The sequence below is a fragment of the Hylaeus volcanicus genome, chromosome 4, assembly GCF_026283585.1.
Source record: "Hylaeus volcanicus isolate JK05 chromosome 4, UHH_iyHylVolc1.0_haploid, whole genome shotgun sequence".
Lineage (NCBI taxonomy): Eukaryota > Metazoa > Arthropoda > Insecta > Hymenoptera > Colletidae > Hylaeus > Hylaeus volcanicus.
In genome coordinates this window covers 10,022,261-10,044,271 of record NC_071979.1, presented here as the reverse complement: position 1 = coordinate 10,044,271, position 22,011 = coordinate 10,022,261, and the positions used below count along the sequence as shown (strand labels likewise).

Below are 22,011 nucleotides of genomic sequence, written 5' to 3'. Positions count from 1 at the left end.
GAGGCACGATTAAAAACAAAGGGCGTATAAAATTAATTCCCGTCCAGCATTCTATTCCGGTACAACAGCCAGAAAAATAGCCGGAAGGTAAAGACAATTGTTTTATTGATATGTACATACAATAAATTTATTTACAAATAATACAATAAATTTTGACGTCGTAAGTTATTCGTTCTTGATGATATATCTTAACAAAATACTACGCTCTTACCGATTATTGTGCCGTGCTGATATTCGAAAACTCTTTTGGTCACGGAAATTCAATGTAAATGTAGGTAATATTCGGTTTTACCCTGCACAAATATTTTCCCAAAGAACGGTAACGATCGTAGGCGATGCGACTCCACTGAAAATCGCGTTGTATTATCGTGTCGGGTAAGTGTTTGTTTCGTCTTCGTTTCGGTTTCTTCGTTTCACGTTATATAAATATTACGTTAACTATTATTAAAATTATAAAACACATCGGCCGCGTCCGAGCATACGACGAACTTCCTTCTCCGTGATGCATGGCAGCTGGATGTTCCTCTGCAACAGAAATTTTTCATCCAGTCGTACGAAATTTTTCATGAAAAAACCCAAATAGCCGCGAAAGAATGTTTCGTAGATATATCGCGAGAAAAAAAGTGTTTCGTACACAAACATGTTTGAAAAACGCTGGTGCACGTTTCAAAGTTTTTTCGATGCAACGGTCGTTCGTATTTGTCTTCGACGTAACGTAATAGCGGTACGAGCACACCATTCGAATAATTAAGAGAAAGAACAAGCAAACAGACGATCGCGGGCGGATCAGTCGACACGATGACTGTGATAAATCACCGTCGCGCACGACGTGTCGCATCGATCTGCATTCGCGTCAGGTAAGGCCGTACAGGCGGCCATTGTACCGAGCAATTAGCGCTTGAAGTTGATAAATAACATACCGGAAACTGGGCTTAACTTATTTCGAGTTATCGTTAAATCCACGCGTCCGCTTTCAGCCCCTGATAAGGCGTTCTGTAATAATTTACAGCGCAAAGGTGAAACAATTATTTCGACGTCCTTTTCCTCGCTCGGTTCTCGATAACGCTACTGCAAACCAGACCTGTATTATTGTGCTTCACGGTTGTTTTGATTTTCAAGTGGCGTCGAGTGTGTTATTTAATTCCAAGAAATAGTTGTCAACTCTGTAAGTACACACGATACCGAACTACTGCAAACCAGACCTGTATTATTGTGCTTCACGGTTGTTTTGATTTTCAAGTGGCGTCGAGTGTGTCGAGTGTAATTCCAAGAAATAGTTGTCAACTCTGTAAGTACACACGATACCGAAAGTAGGAATAGATTGGGCGCTGAGACTCATTCGACACTTTTACTACATATTTCTCTATTTGAATTTGCAACGTGGTCTCGCATTATTTCACGAGTTATGCGACCTACACTCAGTTTGCGAAACTTGAATTAACCGCGCGAGACTTTACCGTTTGATTCGTGGATGTCGCTCCGTCTTTGAAATTGGTAAACCGTGTCAATCTTGCTCGTCAAATCCGCTCGACGCTGGCTTTCAACAAATTTATACGCTCGAGACGGTCAGGATCGATTCCGGCCCAGTATCGAATTAAAATTTTCTAGATCCCTGAGCTTACAGGTATTATACATCGAGGCCTGCGTATTATGTTTTTAACAGAAACAATTTGTAATAAAGAAAACACATCTTCTAAGGAATACTTTGATAATGTAAGCGGCACCACAACGTTCCTGGAGTAAAAGGGATTAACCCTTTATTTACCGAGAAATCAATCAGCTTCGCTGTCGGTGATTGTTCCGGTGTTTCGAACGAACGCCTTTGAACATTTCACGGCACTTACCGTTAACAACGTGCACCTTGATGCTGCTGGGATTCGCGTTGCTCGGCTCGCAGGTGTAGATTCCAGAGTCGCTCGGCACCGCTTTCTGGATCATTAAACGGCTGGTCGTTTCGGGGCCTTTCTCCGTCACCAAGCTGATACCGCCGCGCGGCGAGTCGAAATTAATTACCTGGACGAAAAGATAAAGTTACCTTTACACGTTCGTGTTTCACTGGAATTCACGCGTCGACCGAGTTGCTACGCGATTCGTTCCGCGATGAAATTAAACTCCTTGAGCTTTTCAACGCGTTGGCTAACCTGTGATACGTCCATGCGTGTTTCGCGACGATTTCGTAACGCTATATCAGTGATTTTACGATGGGCAGCTAAACAATATTTACGTAATTTATACATACGTATACTTTATTAATATAACGAAAAATAATCCGATTAAACTTAAAACGTTGAAATTTTCAACAGTTTTTCAATTATGCTTCATCAAAATGTTCCAGCAACGTGTTACCCGGGGTTGGAATTGATCAAAGGTGGTCTGCTGCCAACTCGTCGAACACATTTCGCAAGTGTAATATTAAAATACTTCAATGATCTCGTGTGGTATATTAAATTTTCGAACGATGTGCTACAGTAGCGAGTTACTAAACAAAAGAAAATTAACTTTCTTTTAAAAAGTAAGAACCGCAGCCATTAAAAGGAATAGAATTGAAATGGGATCCATTTCTTTCCTGGATTAGGTCTGAATTGTTTCCACGAGCGACGAAAGAATCGCGATCCCTTCCCGTTACAAATTGTACCTGACACTATAACGAGAATATCGTAAGCCGAGACATATCCTCTTTTCTTTTTTATCGAACGCCTACATTCATCAACGTCGAAAAATTTCCATTCCTCGAACGAAGATAGTACAAAATTTATAATGCAGGATTAATTAATTATAGTGCAGGATTAATTCACGTAGACCATTCGATCGACGTATTTAATGGAATTCGTAATTGGAATTGTATAAAATGCAGGCGTCAATTTAAGACTTTGGCAATTATGCGTTACTACTGTTTATTTAAAAATTTTATTTCGCGATTCTTCCTGGTTGTGAGATAGTCCTGAGAGTCGTGCAGTTCAGTTTGGAAAACCCTGAGGTAGGCATGTTTGTTAAACTCAATTGTCGAGCACTAGATTCGACACAGTTCACTGTTGAACGTGTTAACGAGTTGGTTCGACAAAGACCTCCACTGGACTTCCACTGGAGCAACCGATAACTCGTAAACTACTCGAAAGTTTGGCAGTATTCGTACGAAGTGCGGAAAGATTACCGAACAACTTCCCCGGTACTTCTCTGCTCCAGCTAAAGCGTTCGCGTATTTCGCGCGATAAGTATGGATTACACGTTCCGCCCGTAGTATGCACACTGTTAAAAAGAAACAATATTGGATCCCCAGGTACATCCGACTTCTGGTTCGCGCAATCATTTCCTCAAAGCTACCGCGTTTGCTTTCTCATATTTCCGTGGAAACTGAGCTCCCCCTCCAACCGTTGGATTCTCACTGTGCCGTATAATCCCGTTCCCGTGCACGAAGACAAAAGATATTTTGCTTCAAGGTTCGCGAGAAGAATGGTAAAAAGATAGGTATAGTACACGCGAGCCACGTTTTCCTCGGCGTAGCCCCTTTGAGCTGGCACAAAGAAGCTCGCGAGAACGTAAAACGAACGATGAATGCTTGGCTTGGCATAGCATTAACTATGCCCCGCATATTATATTAGGTCGTTCGCAAACTTCATTCTATTTTGTTTTAATAAATTGGGTTACAATAGCACGAGCTCGAAAGTATCGCGGCTACCTTAATTGTTTAGAGCATTTTGAAAAGCTGGGATTGCGATCTTGAATATCCGCTCGACCGAGTCTCTGTCTGCACTTTGCTTTTAAAGAATAACGAAAGGGATACAATTTTTAAATGAATGGTAATGCGGGACGAGATGATAATTTAATATAAAAATGTGGACTTGGCAAAGTCTCGGTAATCGGCACGAAAGTACAATTTCATCCAAAGGAAGTGCTGTTGAGTGTTTGGTAGGATTACCGAGAAATAAATTTTCCGCAAACTTTTCTCGAATAACGAAACTATTATTTTAAAAAAATACTCGAGCCATCGTGGAAAATTAGAAGTTGCTTTCGTTGAAAAACGAGCATTATTACCGAACTGAAATGACATAGTTTCCACCTCGATAATGCGAGGTCGCGTAGATAATTTGTACTTTAACCGAAATTAAAAGCATAGAAATGAGAAATAATGGTCCAGTCGCCATATTTAGCTGTCATCGCGTCAAGCCGTTCTCGTTTATTCTCGTCGTTAAAATATTAATTTACTCGACGTTGAAATATTTGCAAACGTAAATTCCATGGAAGCACACGCGGGAAAATTCGTTCATCTAAGACAACAGAATTTTTTCAGGGGCAAGATTTTCAATTTTCCCAATGTTCGTAATATTATCGCATTACGTAGGTATGTATGGGACTCGTCGAATACTTGGCGAGCGGAGGTAAATTCGCAATGTGTCGCTGGAATTAGGAACGAGCGACTGCGGATTGTAAGGAACGCGAGGATTAATTTACGAACGTAGCAGAATTCCGAGTAATTTCTACGAAACGTTCGATTACTCTAATATTATTAAACGGAACAATGTTGTTTGACGAAGAAAAACAACGTCGTACTTGCCTGTGTGTTATGACTCCAGTTCATCATGGGCGGCGGTTCTGGAGCGTATTTCACGACGCAAGTCAGATTAATGGTGCTACCCTTGTTGACAAACAGATCGGGCGCTCCAATTATATTGGTAATCGGCTCTGGAATAGAATCGTATTCCTCTTGTATTCGACGATTACGTTGAATTTGTTATTCGCACAAATTTGATACGGCTCGGAAGAATGCATTCGAATTAAAATATCCATAATTGAATTAATGTAACAGTCGAAAACGGATCGCGCAACCGAAATTAATCGTTATCGACAACATGATGCAACGTGTCAATTAGCGTTTATCAGCGTTTTTACGCCAATAAATATGCGGAAACTTTTCATCCTGAAACAGTGATAAATGAAACTCACACCATTTTCATAATGAACGGCTCGGCGGCGCGGGGTAGCGATAGTCGATGACTTATGAGGCATCGTTTGGAGAACTTCGTGCAGGCTTTAAAGCATATAAAAAAGACCAATTTGCTTTCAATGGTTCCGAATCGAGTATTTCAACCCCATTTGTTCGGTGTATTCGTTCATTCGTTTACACAGATTGCAATTTAAAGCTTTCTAAACCAGCCGTTGCTCGGTTGAAACCACTTTAATTAGCCGAGATCCCACTTAGGCAGAATTATTATTTGGATTTCATCGACCCTCTTCGAATGCCAAGAATTACTGTTCTCGATTTACCGTGATTTCGTTCCGGTAACGTCACTTAATTAAAATTTTCTTCTATTCCCGATAAATTCGGATCAAATACTCTACGAGAGATAGTCACGCGATCCAGACAAAGTGTTCGTAACGAGAAACCTTTTAACCTTTAAGGGATTTCGCTTGATCCGGGTTATTAAAATAAATCTTCCATACGCGATTTCCGTGCAAGGCATTCCTAAAAGTGGAAGGTTTAGGTTCTGGAACGCAAGGAAGCAGGTATGATGGTATAATAGATACGACGAGATATAATATTCTATAAATGTCCGATACTTTTATCGCGAGGCAAAATATGGAAGCAAGCGTTAGGTAACGTTTCCAGGTCAAGTCGGTGTGATAAGATCCTCTCATTGAATAGTGTGGCTCGGTTAGGTTTCAGAGCAGTCATTAACGGTATACCTGCGAGGATATATGAGCTTGCAAACGGCCTGATTTCACCTGCTTCGTACGTATCCTCGATTAACCCCTTTCACGCGGTTCTGGCGCGCGTCTGCACATCTCCAACTGAGTTTCGAACCCATTGACAGGGGATACAAGAGTTTCAAGTAATTTTAAGATATACACATTCTCGTTTATTTCAGATTCATTTCTGATTTATCGTAGTCCCGAAGCAACGCTCCAAAATCCTCCCTTAACGTTTCCGAGTCTTGGTATTTACGACCTGGATAGAACTTGGAGGAAACAGCTGCACCGTTTGCTCGAAATACTTACCAACTATCGTTAGATAAACAGGATGACCGATAGGCGGTGTCGTTGATATTTGGCACTCGTAGATACCGGAATCCTTCTTCTGGGGAAATCGTATCGTCAGCGTCCAATCTTCGGTGTGCTGATAATGCACAGCTTCGAAACGCTGGTCGCTCGTGTACGTGTAACGACCAACCGTTAATAGATGTATGTCTCGATGCCTTACCCAGGATACCTGAAGCAAAATACAAACGTTCATCACGTTCGATAGTTATCGAAGAATCGTTCGCGAAGAATTTGTTTTGGCCTTATCCGGCGATATATACGTTGAAAAACGATCGATGGAACCGATATAAAAACTTTGTACCTAGTACGCGCGCGCACACTCTTGTCCTGTTAATTCCGAGGTCAATTGCTCCAGCCTCCTGCGTATTTAAATCAATAATCTGCCGACAATATCAATGAACTGTGAACGTAATTCCATAGAGTGCGTTCTCTGTGAGTTGCATTTACATTCGATTGACCTTAATGGTCGCTCAAAGAGCGAGCAGGACAGTGCGACGATAATTGTTTATCTGATTTGTTCGTCGTAGTGATCCGTTTCGCGATGAAATTCAATTCTGCCAAAGTTTCGAAGGATCGCGAAACTAGGGGTAAAATTACGCGATCGTTTATGCACTCGTACTCGGAAGTCCTGTTATAAAATTCAAATACCAGAAGAATTTGTACTTCTTGGCACGCGTAAAAGGAATACTTCGTCCGTTCGATTACTCGAATAAATCTGGAGTGACCGTGAGAAATGGAGCAAGCAGGGTGCATTCTTGAACGTTGGTCGGCGGGTGGGCCGAGAGATCTTGGGATTAAAGCGCAAATGTCCGGGTAGATGGTAAAGGGAACGGCCGTCGTGGCATGAAGGAAGGGTCTTTTGCCTCGAGTATTTCGTTTCACGGGTGCATCGTCGCATAAACCAATTTCTCGTAACGCAGGCATCCGCGTCGCTCCACTCGAGGCGAGTGTGACGTCACCATGGAGATTCGGTATTGTCCTAGCCGGGCCGCGAACCTGGCAGCTGCGGTAGCCTGCGAGTTCTCGAGATGACACCGGTGTGTCATCGGCATTAGTCGCGGCATTGTTTGGTGAAATTCAACCGAAATCTATGCAGCTCGCGTGATCATGCGCGCCGCTTTCCATGCACCGAGAGCGTTGCGTAGGTGCATAGCGCGGCGCGGCGATGCATTTATCTACGCGCGAGTAAAGCGTACCCCAGACCAACGACGAGCCAAGTGTCCACGAATGGCTCCGAGCGAATTTCGCGGTTCCCTCGTTCTCCGAATTACTGTCCTCTATATCGGCGCTCGTACCATCTTCCTTTATTGTCCTCTAATTTCGCTCGAATTACCATGCACGCGTTAAATAGCTCGTACACCGCGATTTATTTACAAGTGTTTTCCAGTTTACGTAAGAACCGTTCAAACGGCCGCTATACAATAGAAACTGAGTTTCGTTTTAGTAGAAATCGCCAACTGTTGCATTCCAACCGATAAATTCAAACCAACGCGACAGAAGTGTATGCAACCTGTATTCACATTTTTCAGCAAATATCAACAATCACGGTGTGATGTATAATTTCGTATTTGCAAGACACGTAATGGGAATCTGAAGATTCGAAAATTTTGGGAGTTTCAGAGACGCTATTCGAGAAAGGTAGTTTTGAGGGAAAAGGCGAGAAAGTTTCCAGCCTCCGTTCGTCGATGTTGCATCAAGAACGTACTCGAGATGCATCGAGAAATGTACTCAGGACGCATCGAAGATGCATCAAGGGTGCGCGAACGCTGCCTCTTGGAATCTTTTCAAAGGCGTGTCCCTTTAGCATTTTCTAAAGCTTTTACGTTACATTTGCAATGATCACTACTTTATCATTGTGTAGACCGTTTTGTTTCGTCTGGAAACTTATGTTTTCCTTAGCGACCATTGCAATATGCAGAGTTTGAAAAAGTCTCAAAGGAGGATTTAAGAGGGCTAGCTCGCTGCACGCCCTTGTAAGCTCAGCGCACAGGCCACTTCATGCTGGTACTTTAGAAATTATGACTCTGACCACTGAACTTGCTTTAATTTCTTGTTTTTTTTTTTTTTTTACAGAGTTTTCATAAAGTAGTCTCTTTAATAAGTCACTCTACTTTTCTAGAATTTTGTACCTCTTCTTTCCATGTTTTCCATCCGCTTTAGAACAAGTGGAATACTCGAATACTCGAAACTCGTATTCCTATAATCTAGCAGCGACTCTCACGGTTAGGTGCGGTCTTGTTAGAGCAGGCTCTTAATTATAATTTAGTCTTGGTTGCTTCGGGAAACGATGGAGGATGCGTTTATCATCGCGAGGCTGTTTTCAACGTTGTTTGGACGGAGAATGCCGCTGATAGGCGCTCTCGTCTTCCGACTACTCCCATTGACGCTCGCAAAGATTACAGGATCTCAGCGTAAAAGCGGACAGAACGGAAAATGGGATCGGCAAAGGAGACGGAGAACAGATCCCGAGAAAATAAGGACTCGCTGATCTTTGTCCGGATAAAGGAGACTAGGTTACGCCTACGACACTCGTGCGAGTCTGCAACGCTCGTGTGTACATAGGAGAGGCTCGTATGGGTTGCACTTTCCTGTTATCCGAGAAGTATGGAACAGTGTAATGATCTCGAGGCGCTTTGTTCCGGAACATCCACGCAAGTAGGCTACACTTTGACAAATGGCGAACAAAGATAGCGAGGGATTTGGAACTTCGTTTTTTTTTTTAACGTGACGAGGAACGATAAATACAAACAAAGATAAAAAATACTCTTCTCCAAATCATTTAATCTTCGCACTGCGAAAAGCGATTAGATTTCCTCGAAATTTCATTCGCAAAGCCTCCATCGTTCCACTATTAACTGCAAGTATCAGGTAAGACCGATACTAGGCTATTGTAATTGCTTCCATAGAGAAACTCCGAGCCAAAGTCAAACTGCTGTTGATTAGCTTGTGGTCTCTATATGCTTACTAATGAAGACCGCCATTATCGTCGACGGTGTATTAACAGCCGGTTCTTAGCTGCTCTGGTTAAACACACCGTGATCGTGTATCTTCGCCTTTGAAAGCTGGCAACTGTTTCAGTTTCCAACGAGCGTTCATAATCACAGCGGTACGCGTCACTACGGATCAGCGGTTGAATCTACACTTGCAATCAGCCAACGTCCCGAATAGAGGATTAAACGCGCTTGGCATAAGCGGAAATCTAGAAACGAGCGTCTTTGGAAATTCCGACGGTGTTGCTCTTTCTGCTTCTCCTCCTCGCTCGAATACGTTCTCTTGCTTTGACAAAGAATTTCCGTTCCGCGCTAGTCATACCTTTCGTTCTCCTCCTACATATTCCTCTTAATCTCTAGAGGATTAACGGTATTACGAAAACTTTATTACGCTTTGGCATGCTTATCGTTAGGTTTCGCCCGTTATATGTTCAGTCGAGACAAAAGTTCTCGGTGGAGTGTAAAGCAAACTTGGGAAGACTTTGCGTGCTAGTGTATTTGCGAACCCAGTTATTTACGAAATCCGATCCGCCAAGTTGATCGGGAATTCGTCCCTTTCTATTTACTTATCCATTATTCGTTATAACGAAGAAGAAATAGCTGCTACGGGTTAAAATTACTCTTTTGTTCGAATTCTATATATATACACACACATATCTCGATATACCGAACTACCTAAAGTTTCAAAATTGAAGAAAAAGATTACACAATTACATACAAATGTCAACTATTGAAATCGAGGAAGGTAATACCGAGAAAGTTGTGCTCTCAGTTGTTTGTAACTTGTCGAAGAGTCAAGATTTCAGAGGACGGTGTTTCGCACTGGAAAATGCTATGTACGCTCGCGCCAAACTGTGGTTAGGAGTTCACGCGAATGGATGTGGTAGGAATGGTCAGGGATTGGTCTGACTATTCACTACGCAATCCAGTGGCAGAGTCGAGAAACATTCCCCTTAATTTGTGGTTCACCTCGGCTTCATTCTTGAAAGCCTCGTGTATCTTACGCACGTGTGACATTTTTCAAAGATAATTCGTCACTATTTGTTTACTCGACTTAGAGTGTTCGAAAAAAGTGCAAATTTATTAAAACTCACCGTTCGATTTCCAAGATTTTTCACTTTGCACACCAGATGCACAGTTTTCCCCACCAAACCGGTGACATTTGACTGCATGGTGGTGTCGAAATGGGGCCCTGTTCCAGGAGTCGGCCATTCCTCTAGAAAATCGGTTCGAAAATTTCGTAGACACGACGCTATGCCACCTGGAATAAAAGAAACATTGTGTCAAATTTGTCACTCATCGCTACAAGTTGCACGCATTAATTAGAAGTAATTCACGTTACGCTGTACGATGTACATTGTTTGAAAACGCTATGTGCTTTCATCGTTGTAAAACGATTATCTATAATTTGTGCCATGAGACACAAATTTAGGTTACAAAAGTTTCGTGTCGGTGAAAAATTTCCGGTGATTTTCGACGGCAGTAAAACACGCATCGTCGGTCAATCGCGAATCAGGACGAGTAGGAGGCAGCTCAGCGAGGGTAACAGCGTGTAACGCGACCGACAGTTTGGGGACCATCGAGCTATTTTGCTCCCATTCTAGCGGAATAACATCCATAGAGTGCCATTGTTCACGAATGATCGACTCTCCTTCTCTCTTCGCCATTTCCCACTCCTAAATTGCTCTCTTCGAATTATACGATGGAAGAACGCAAGCAAACGTTTCGTACGCATTTTATTATTTCACTTTGGGCTCATCGTTCGTATTTATTTGCGTTTATTTCGCGAACAATTGTCGCTGCAGAATGCAGCCCTTTGCGTTGAATTGTAAATTCGTTATTATCGTATTGAGAATAAAATGAAACGGTGACACAGAATGAAATCCGTGAACATTCGTACGGGCGATCGTAGAATAAAATTTCCGGCTGTACCTTGTCCTTTCCATTGTAGAGTGACTTTTAACCATTGTATTCCAAACACTGTCGCGAATTTAAAAATGTCGAAAACCATTTCGGCTCTACCGTCGTAGGTCGTGTGACGTTCTTCCAAAGTTTCGCAACAGCGAGATCGTTTATTGTACGAACGCTTAACCGATAGAAACGGGGCGAACAGAAATTCAAATAAACCGAAGTGGGATTTGGCTAGCTGGCTAGCGCGAATTCAGCTGGGATCCATTTGTTTTTCGGGAAAAGAACAGGCAACGTAATCGTGGATTCGATCGCCGAAATCCGATCAGAGGTTCAAAGCGGAAATCGAGCGGCGCGTTTAAAGCCTGGGGATCAGCGAGAGCGAAGTTGAAACGTGGACAAGAATGCCGGTGAGCTTTTTCCCTTGCGATTGCTCTTTAGAATCATCCGCGTGCAAAGAAGCACTTTTGCAGTACGAAATTCTCTTTCGTTAGTTTACTAGACCATGTGCTCGTATACTACGCTTCGAAGCTTTCCAGTACAGAAGTGGTTAAGACGAGTTCTCTCTAAGCACCGCCCAAGATACACGTCCACTATTTTTACCGACACATTGATTTTGTGCAAGAAACGCGATATTTTTCTCTGGCTTCTTTTCCCTTCCATTGTGTTAGATTGCTGCATATGAAATTTCTTTCCAACCTCAAATTGTCCGCCACGATAACAAAACCACGACGATACGCGATCGTCGATTGTTATAGGACATATCGAGGAGGCACGAGTTTCCACTTTCTCGGCTGTTATTGAATAAAACAGAAGAGAAGTATTGCTATCGATCAAGATTTCATCTCCATTCTGTTTTCATTTTTCGATATTTTCAAGCACGTTGAGTCCGAAAATACAAAAGACTGATGATTTTGTCACCACAAGTCTATTATATAATGTTCAGAAAGTGTGATAATTCCGTTGTTTTTACTACTTTCTTCTATTTTTTCATTCAATATCCAGCGATGTACACGGAATTAGACGAGAATCATTTTTGGAAGACCCTTTATATTTAGGTCTCATGCGAACCGAAAAGTTCTGTATTGATAATGATAAATGTTAGACACTGTACAATAATATATCATGGAAAAGAGTGTATCATATAAAATAGGAACACGAACAATGTCGGAAACAGAAACCTGCACTCGAAGTAAGTTATGCTTTGTGTACGGTCGAATAGAAAAGACTTAGCGCATTGTGAAACTTTAAAGGAAGATGAATCTGTTACTTCTGAACGGCATTGTCAACGATTGAACAAATGATGTGCGGTTCCGAGGGATAAAAGCCATCATCCGTTAACGGAAGAACGATCGCTCTCCAGCACGACAAAAATCAAGCGCAAACAGTAGTCGCGATTCAGAGCTAACTTCGTGATTTGATGTACGAACGTACAATACGGTCGTCGACTATGATTTCTTACATGGAAATGTTGCATCATTCATTTCGACTGTTACAAAGTTGTTTGAATGGTAAAGAATTTAATAAAAATGTGAGCGAAAAAATAGTACACCTATAGGTGTTTGTGTCTGGCTGTAATTAAAATCGATCGCACAACTTGCCTTGCAGGAAACGCGTGCCGAAACCCCCCTGTCACGTTTCACTCTGATGTCACTTATGTCACTCTAAGGAAGAAACGTTTTCCGCGGTGAACTCGTTCCTCATGGGAAAATTTAAAGATCTCCGGCGTGGTGAACTCTTAAACTTTCGAGCGGAGGCATACGCGAGTTAAGGCGAGCTGGCTAAGAGCACCGCAACCACGACTTCGCCAGTCGTACTTCGACGAAAATTAATTTCGCCCCGAAACGCTACGCTCGAATTTTCCTTTCCACGTGTCTCGGCTTTCCACGAAATTCACAGCGACTCAACGGAATGACAAAATTACGCGAGCGTTGTCTAGAAAATATTCCTGCCTGGTATTCTTTCGTCAGCCAATTTAGCCAGCTTCTTCGCAAACTTTATTTCGCGGGTTCTCAATTGCGAATAGGTTCGTAACGAAATCATAAAGCGACGCAAAAATCTGCGCGGGATCAAATTAATTTTGAATTGGACTTTGGAAGAAAAATCACTGCGTTGACTTCGAATGGAATTACTCTTCCACTGTAATAATACTAATAAGATTTAAGGGTGTTTGGGTAAGACGAGTATTGATCTTCCCTAGATTTGGTTAAGGGAAGTATTAAAATTAATCGGTATTTCCATTAAGAAAGTTCAGACGTCTATAATTCGTTTTCCGAGTTGAAAATAGCGTCTATTTTTGGAAAAGAGGACTTTTCTTCGGCGTCTAACAGAAAGTTCGACCGTCGTAGGTTGTACTCTACAGCTTTTCCGGCGAAAACGGGTCAAATAAGTTCGCAGCCGAGTATCGGATAATCTATGATCCGGCGGCTGGGCCGGAAATTAATTTTGCGCACGAATCTGGTAATCCATCTTTGTTCCATCTTTTTCTCCCGTTTGAATTGTCGAGATATTTCCGTGATTAGTCTAATTTACTTTTTAGAAGAATGCTTTGTCGTCGTTTTCTCAAGTTTATATTTAATGTCTTCTTGATATAATTAAAAGTACATAAAAAGTAAGTATGATATTTATGATTACTCGCTTAATGGGTTCAAGCGATCGATCAATTACGTCTCGTTTGTGGAAAGCACAAAACGAAACCACTCCTCTCAACTTTCTTCTCGGCTTTTCCCCTTAACATCTTGCTTGCTTTTACCTGTAACTAGAACTTCTCTTTTCATCTTTTCCTTTCAGCCAACATTATTACCTCGTATCTATTTAAAAACTTGGCTTAACATGAAAACTTTTCCATCGTACACAGGGGTGATCTCCGTATTGTTCGGTATAGTTTCGAAGTACCGAGGGAAATAATCATAAGCGTGAAAATAAAGTCGGCAGCAGGGAACAATGATGAAATTCCGCGTCACTCACGCGACCGACTTTTCGCTCAAACTTTGTCCGTAATGAAAAAATGTCGAGTCGCAAACGGTTAAATAAGTAACTGGTCGAGAGCCAGATAAGTTCTTAGGAGGGCACGGTAACGTGGATTTTCTCTTCGCCACCACATAAGATGTCACATCGCTGTCATCCCTGTCTCCTAACTTTCGAAGAACCTTTAGAATGTTCCCTGGCAAAGTGGATGACTTTGCGCTGGCTTTACAATTATTCAAGCCTTCGGTGGCTGGTGCTTGTCCCTCACAGCTAACTACCAGAGGAGCACTCTCCCCAACAATGAAGGGCCTTCGCTGGTTTGGTTGCTCACCGCAAAATCCTATTTCGTTCCATCCCGTTCCGTCCTCGTTTCCATTATCCCTTTTACTCGACTGCGGATTCTACTAGTGGCTAAGTCAAATCTCCTCCGCTCGATTTTTTACATTACTCTTTGTCCGTTTCTCTTTTTCTTTGGTTATATTATTAATCGCGATGCTTAATTGGCAGAAAATTGCCGTTGACACTGTTCGTTTAATTGGTTCGAACCAAAAATGCTTCTGATCAATCTTAAACCGGATAGGGGTGCCGCCATACCACACAAAGAGATCGCTCCTTTCCGTCACATGTTACTTCGACGGCTCAGTCTCTGTAGAGCGTCAAAAAATGAACGACACGCGATTAATTTTCCAGAAATTCGTAAAGATTTCGATGAATTATTTTTATTCGATTATCACTGTAAACGCCCCATCGATTATCGTGGATTCGATTGTCGTTTACGAATTGTCTCTACGATGCACTCAAAGGGTCCAAGTTGGAAAAGTTTCTTCGTTGTAGCATTCGGCACGCGCATCTGTGGTTCGATTCAGGGGATCGAATAAGGTGTGGGTATAGACAACACTCGTGAAAACTTTTGTAACAACCGATAAGAACAAATAAAAACGATCAGACGGATAAAGATGTTAGGAGAACAAACTGAATGCGTGTTATCTGGCAATTATTTATTAATATCATAATAAATGATCGACATCCGTTATACCTAGGTCTCTGAAAATCTCGATAGACCGAAGGTGTATGCATACGAAGGTGTGTCGAGCGACCCTCGTTACTCGAAATGTCGAAATTGAGAGTATATTGTTTCCATACCGTGTCAAGAGCGTTGAAACTTGCGCGACGTCATTCACCTTCAAAGGCAGTTTAAGATGACGTGAACAAAGTAAATGTTTAGCACCAGTTAGAGAGCTAACAAGTCCGCAGCCGTACGCGATGAAAGGCCGTATAAATGAGAGTTTGAGAGACACCGGATATTATATTGCGCGATACATGGCCTCTTATTCGGACAATCTGCGAGCTGTTTAGAACATGGTACGAAGTGCAAAGTTTGCGCATACAATAATAAATAAATAACGCGACACTTTGCTCTCTGTAATCGCTGTTTTACGGTTGCTGATATTTTCTACATACAAATACGTTTCATCGATCGCTTTTTGTTCAAACTACCTGCCTCTCGTCGAGTTTAGATCCATTTTGCGAGGCTCATTTTACCGCAGTCAGGACGCATATAAATCGAATTTCTTGCACCACAAAGGAAAATACGTTCCATACACTCTGAAGAGCCTTTGGTGTCTTCTTACTTCGCGACTCGGAAAATATTTCTACATTTCGTTGCACGACAATGACGCTGTCCAACAATATGATGTTTTCTATGGGAATTTTAATTCATACCATTCTACGTGTATCTAACATAAGTTGTCCTTTTGTTACAACATCGTTTACAGGTCAATTTTCTTAACTTCGACGATAAGTGAACGCTTCGTTTGTGTGCAAACCGGCATTCAATTCGCATAATCCGATTAATAGTATTGCGAGTGTATTTAACTTTGTCTGCGTTACGTCGGTAATAACGCGAATCGTACATAGATCATCGCATGGATATCGTTGACAGCAATAGGTACATAATTCTAGCTCGCCTAATAACCAATTGAATTTATTAAACGATGAAATTGTGATTGAACTACGCGTGTAGAGCAATCTATCATAAATTTCGCTGGGTCTCGATGTTGTTTCTAAATCACCCTTTGACGGGAACTCGGAGAGAAATGGAAATTACCCGAAACGCTAGTCAACTTCTGTCGATCGATGTCAATGAGCTTGTCGCAAGGAAGTAATGAAAAGCAAACTAACGGTCGAATCGACTCCGACGCTTATCGAAAAAGGCTAACGGTACTCGCTAGAGCATACAAAATTAACTTCTCGACGCTATTCGTACCAGCAGTAAAAGGAAATATGGGAGAATAGGTTTATTGTCTCGTTATACGAGATCAGATTTCGCTATCTACATTTTTACTCTGTAATTACTAGGATAATAAATGTAGAAAAAAAAGAAGAAGCCATTCGACCAATTGAATTATAGATTATACTCTTTTCTAGGACTAGTGAAATATATTTAGATGAATAAATGTATTACATATCTACCTATTTCAGTATCTGAAGGGAGGTAATGGTCTAAATAGGGTTCGTCCTTGGTAAATCGGTATTTTCGATCGATCGCGTGCAGCTCGTCGGATACTTTAATCCAGAAGCTCTGTGCTCGGCAGGGGTGACGTTGGGGATCATTATTTTCCTTAACCCGTCGCTTTGTCGAAACGAATCTTGAACCGATTAGGTGGTGAACCATGACGGCGAAATCCGCCGATAAACCGACGCACAGTCGAAGTGTTGGAATTAGGTGCACCGTTTCACTCGGCTCACCGTCATAAACGCGAACAGCGCGTTGAACGAGCTCGATCGGCGTATAAACGCCCCGTAGTCTGGCTTGTATCGGCAATTCGGTACCTCTGACTCGTTCTATGGATGGACGATCAAAGTGAATTCGTCAGCTCGATTTCACTGTCCCTCTAATCCGGTTGGATTAAACAAGATGACTCCTACATGCCGAATCACCGTCATGTCAGATGCAAAATCCGTCACCCCTATCGCTTCGAACCAGGTGGAATAGTTTTTGTCACTTTCATGTCTTTCGAAGCTTGTCAGTCTACAATTTCTTCGTATTCCAGATAACTGTATTTGTTTTCAAAACGATGGCGCAAAATATCGTAAAAAATGGTATTGATTTTGCTCGTGAGCAGTTTTCTAAAAGTAATATCGTATTATTTGCCTATTAAACATTCATAACGTTTCTTTCATAACGTACATCCCAGATTCAATCAATTTCCCATGTAGAACTAAAGTTATCGATAGTCAATAGTAAACTCCGCGATTCAATAAAATGTCCGTCAGAGGACGTTATAAACATTGCAATTTTTTCACATACAGGTAGTTTAATGAAACACTTTGTCAAATATTTGGATCGCACGAATACATATTAAGAGATAAAAGGTGGATAGCGTCAAGAAATGCGAACAATAATAAGGGAGTGCAAAACAGTTGCGTAAAATTGTGTTTCGGCGTCGTGCTTTCGTTTAGCAATACATTCGCGACAATCATAGCGAGTTTCTCAGATTCTCGACGAAGCTGGACTGCACTTATTCCTCGGCGAAGAAAAACCATTGTAACTTTTCACGGGACCAGTTCTCCTGAGACAATTCTCGACTTCAGGTACGCGAAGAAAAGGAAACGCGGCGAAAGCTCGGGCGGGAAATTATTTGTGCGTTAAGTCGCGCCAGTGTCGTCCTTGTGTCTCTTCGTGTCGCGGAATAAACAAGCCTCCCTCCGTAAGGTGAACTGAATAATGTTGCATAAAAGTGTATCGGGACAAATGAAATCGTTATTGAAAAGAACATTCCTCCTGTTGAAAGTGTTTACGAGAGAAAACGAGTTCTCTCGTAAATTGTTCTTTTGACTCGATTGGATAAACGTGGAATTTCGCTACAACTTCGGATGTGTGATTTCTTTCCTTATGAAAACCCTATATTTTAATCAATTCTGGGTATCGGTGGGATTGGCTTTTATTCGATGGAGGGCATTGTACTAAAAATTATCGGACACGCGCGCTACCAGATACGACTTGGTTACCGCGTCTGACCAATGCTCACTATTTCTACTTGCTTTGACGTTCGTTGACATTAATCGCGGTATAACTTGTTCCAACCCGTTGCAGCTAGGTAAAATAAATAATTTCGCGTATAATTTCAAATGAATCAAATACTAACACTGGTACAGACACGATTGCAAAATCAATCGTAACTAATCGTAATTAAAAGGAGTAACTATAGGATAATAATTGAAATGTATCATTATTCAATTTGCGCCAGCATTACGATAACAACGTTTACCAGCTTAAAATAATTATTTTACTGAGCCGAGTTACGATAAAATCAATGAAAATGTTAATGTTGGTTACGAAGATTGAATTTAACGAGACAACAATTTGCAGAGTAATAGATATTTTGCCATAACAATGAAAAATCGATATTTGTACCGGTATTAATATTTCCGTTGTCTGATAATTAAATTATACGATATTACGTTTGAAGCAACGATTTTTTTAGGAAACCAGAGAAATACCGGTGGAAACAATTTTTCGTGGATTAGATTTCAAATGAAATACAAGGTTGTCAGCCCCAGGGCTGGGTGTAGCCTCGCCACAAGTTCGAGGGTTCTCTCCCGTTTCCCCAGCGCCAGGGTAGAGTTCATCAAATTCAATCAAACTGAAAGATATACCAACCCCACGCTGCTCTATATGCTAGCTCGCATGGGGTGAAACGTTGTGCCAAAGCGTTGCTGAAATTGAGAGGATTGTCATGAATAATACAAGTGCCCTAACAGCGGAGACCTAAACGATCGATTTGCAATTCAAACTAAAAGAATCTTATCCTTGGAAAAACATTACTTATTCGTTTGAACGATTAGCAACTACGAAACGAATAAAATAAATTCGACATAGAATGTGACGTTATACCATTCGATGACTATTTGTTCGAATAGTAGGTGTTTGTTACATATGTCTTGCAAAATGAACTCTATCATCCTGCAATATTACATTTACACAAAAATCTCGTTAACGTCACGATAGTTTGAATGTGCTCGTAAATAACATAACTACTTCAAACAGGTTCAAATCTACCGTCGACGAAGACAGGAACGTCAGGTGAAGTTTCGACTTACCAAAAGAAACGATAAAACAGACGAGCACGGGAAGAGAAGTAGACATCGCTTTTCCTCGGCGTGGTTCTTTCACATATTGATATATACTATCTTGCACGCATTTCACGTCGTTTCCTCGACTCGCTCGTCAAAACCGATGTATAGCCTCTCACTGTTTCCAGTTTCTCCAAGAACGTGGCATTTCACGCGATCCCCTCACGAGATGCGACGGAGACCCAAGACTGGAGACTCGCGATGCACGGTTTAGGTTCACAATCCGAAGCACAATTCCACGATTTGCAGTTCGTTTTCGTTGACAACACGGCACTGTTCCGTTTTGTTCGTTCGATATCACTTGCACGTCAAAAAATTGACAAAATCTTGTTACGTTCGCGGTGCATTCGACGCGCGAATATTGTTTCATCCGTTTCTCCTTTTTCCTCTTGTAAACACGATGAACTTTCGGATGTTAGGAAGCTCGCGACCACCTTGCCTTCCGTCAGTGGAATAAAGCGCAACGTAGCGCGACGCGAGTTCCCAATGAATGCAATTAACGACAGGAGTGTTTCTTTGGCGGTCGTATGGCAGTAGTTTGAACTGGTCTGAGATCAGAGAGTCCAAGCGAGATGAGTAGAGCGAGCGAAAGAGGAAGACGAGGAGAAATGGTGGCAGTGGACGCTTTTACGCCTCTCGCCGCACTGACGACCGCAAAGTCGTTCGCGATGCATTAGGCGGGACTCGTTAAAGTAATTTCCTCGACGCGCTAGACGTTCCATCGATCATTCTTTCTCGCACTTTCTTGCTGTGCGTCGCTGTGCTTCGCTGCATTGTTCGGAATCGTCTCCCTTCGTATCCTATTCAAGCTCTAATTGTCGAGTAATGCATCGTTCGTTGTCTTCGTCGTGGAAATCGATTGGCTCTTCGATCGAGCAACTTCCACGGTTCGATATATGTATATCACGATAGGACACTGACGGAGCAGCTGATAAGAAAACGTAAGTACAGAGAACGCGCTTCGTCCGATTTGCTTGTCTAACTTGACGGATAAGTTCCAAGTTCAACATTCCATGGGAAAAGGGGTGTTTTTCTGGTTCAAAAGCCAGGGAGCGTTGACCTCGATCGAACCGATCCAGGTTTTTCACCGGTGTCCGTCGGAAGATGTACGATTAACGTTTCAACAGCCACACGATTCAACCAATGAATAGAAGCAGTACCGTGGTCAACGATCTGTAGTTCGCGAGAACAAAGTACATAGAATTGCGTCAGTAGTTGCGAACGCGTTAACGTCGACGACTCTGTGCCGCTAAGGTGAATCGCTTCGGTGCAGAGTTCGCGAAGCTTCCTTTGGGATTTCTCATCCGTCGAGCCGTCGAGTTTCCAGGTATCAGAGCCTGAGGTACTGGTGTTCGGTGGAAAGAGATTTAGTTACGGCGGCGAGGTGTTCCATTCGACGATGAAAGGAAGTTGGTGCCAAGTTCGATCGGGCTACGAACTCTAGCCGTACGTCAGCCAGTTTCATTCGCGAACCACCGGCGGTAGCGTTACGAGCCTTTTATGCACACTGCTTCCTCGTTCGGTAGAAGTTTCGCTCCGAACTCGGGCCAGAGATTCTTGGCCCAGTTGGACTTAACGCCAGCGATTCGCGACAAATCTTTTCGAAGTGCTTCGGAAATCCGCGATCCAAGTTTCCAGCGTCGACGATGTGTCGCGAGCTAGCAGCTGCAGTCTGTGAATTAGAATCACGTAAATGTTCTCTCTCGAAATCGAAAGTGTTTCTCTCGAGACTCCTAGGATCGAAAAACGGAGTAGACGACTGAACCAATTCACCGCAGTTGACTGCACCCGAAACTAAACGCGAAGCGCGCGAACCACCGTGTCCGCGTTAAGATTCCATCCATGCCCTATCGAGTGCTAGCGAACGGGATCACGGTTCACCGGTTATGTCACTGCACCACATCTTGGAAATCGGCACGATCCACTGACGATTGCTCGATCCAGCGATATCGGATTTTCTTGGTCAGAGAAAAAGAAGAAACTGGAGGGTGGCTCAGAAACGGGGTTATTCGCGTCGCATCGATGGCCACGAGGTTCGCCGATCGCGAATGACCGGTTCCGGTTCCGGGGGGAATTGGCCGGTGTGGAGGAGCGTGCGGATCCTCGGACGTTCCACGGAACGCGCGCGACGCGACGGGAGAAGGTCGCGGCTCTTTCGAAACGACGATGCTCCCGCGTCAAGGATAGCCGAGGGACTACATTGCGCGAGCGCCGCTCGAGCTTCAAGCACGCAGCCGCCCCATGCAGCCTCTCCGACTCCGCTCCTCTAAGCTATACGATCCTCGTTCGTGTTTCCCTTGGTGCACAGTGTGCGTTTGCGCGCGTGCGCGCTCACCTGTACCGCGTTTCTCTACCTTGGTTATATACCACCCCTCTTCCTTTACACCGTACACCCTTTGCCCTCTTTCTTTTCCTTCTTCCCCCAACATCGTCCCTGTCTTCCTTCTCTTCCGATAGTGTGCATTCAACCTTGGTACTTCTTCTTCTTCTTCTTCTTCTTCTTCTGCCTTCACTTGGTTCGTCTATTCTGCTTCCGTTTCTGCTTCTTCTTCTGAGCTGTCGGTTTCCTTCCAGTTATGTAGTTTGCTTTCACCCGTATTCCTCGAGACGTTCCTACCTTTTAGCTCGTAGTGGTAATGGTGATTGCTGTTGTATAGTGAACCGCAGTGGCTTGATAAAAGCGCGAAGACGCGTGAATCCGGCTGTAATTTAGGGGAGTAGAATAATTATTAAGTTAGGTTGTATGCAAAATGTTGCGATGCACAAGTGGAACGGTGTTTGACCGACGATCTGTGGGTTGCGGCAAGACTTGCACGACCTGGTTCCCACTTAACGTTGTTAAGTAACGTTGCGTTACCAATGATCCAACGAAATTTAACGCAATTCGAGCAAGAATTGTCGAAACATCGCAAACGCGTTTGGAATTGCCAAAAATCTTTCTTTTCGTGAGGGTGCAAGACAATTTACGAGCACG

The 22,011-nt window shown here is 42.7% G+C and overlaps 1 protein-coding gene across 1 annotated transcript; it reads right to left on the bottom strand.

Moving 5' to 3' along the window:
- Positions 1 to 88: 88 nt before the first annotated feature.
- On the bottom strand, positions 89 to 21,257 carry LOC128875949 (zwei Ig domain protein zig-8-like). The gene is made up of 6 exons (XM_054121999.1): positions 19,005 to 21,257; positions 10,121 to 10,287; positions 5,995 to 6,205; positions 4,553 to 4,680; positions 1,845 to 2,013; positions 89 to 525 (listed from the first exon to the last, which is right to left on the bottom strand). The coding sequence occupies exons 1-6, from the start codon at positions 19,048 to 19,050 to the stop codon at positions 419 to 421; spliced, it is 828 nt and encodes a 275-aa protein (XP_053977974.1). The 5' UTR covers positions 19,051 to 21,257; the 3' UTR covers positions 89 to 418.
- Positions 21,258 to 22,011: the final 754 nt, after the last annotated feature.

Bases quoted from the DNA above. Each gene is read 5' to 3' on its own strand.
- LOC128875949 (XM_054121999.1), bottom strand. From the start codon at position 19,050: ATGTCTACTTCTCTTCCCGTGCTCGTCTGTTTTATCGTTTCTTTTG. The intron at 6,206-10,120 runs GTGAGTTTTAAT...ATTTTGCTTCAG, and splicing joins AAAATCTTGGAAATCGAACG to GTATCCTGGGTAAGGCATCG. The intron at 2,014-4,552 runs GCAAGTACGACG...CTTTTCGTCCAG, and splicing joins ACTGGAGTCATAACACACAG to GTAATTAATTTCGACTCGCC.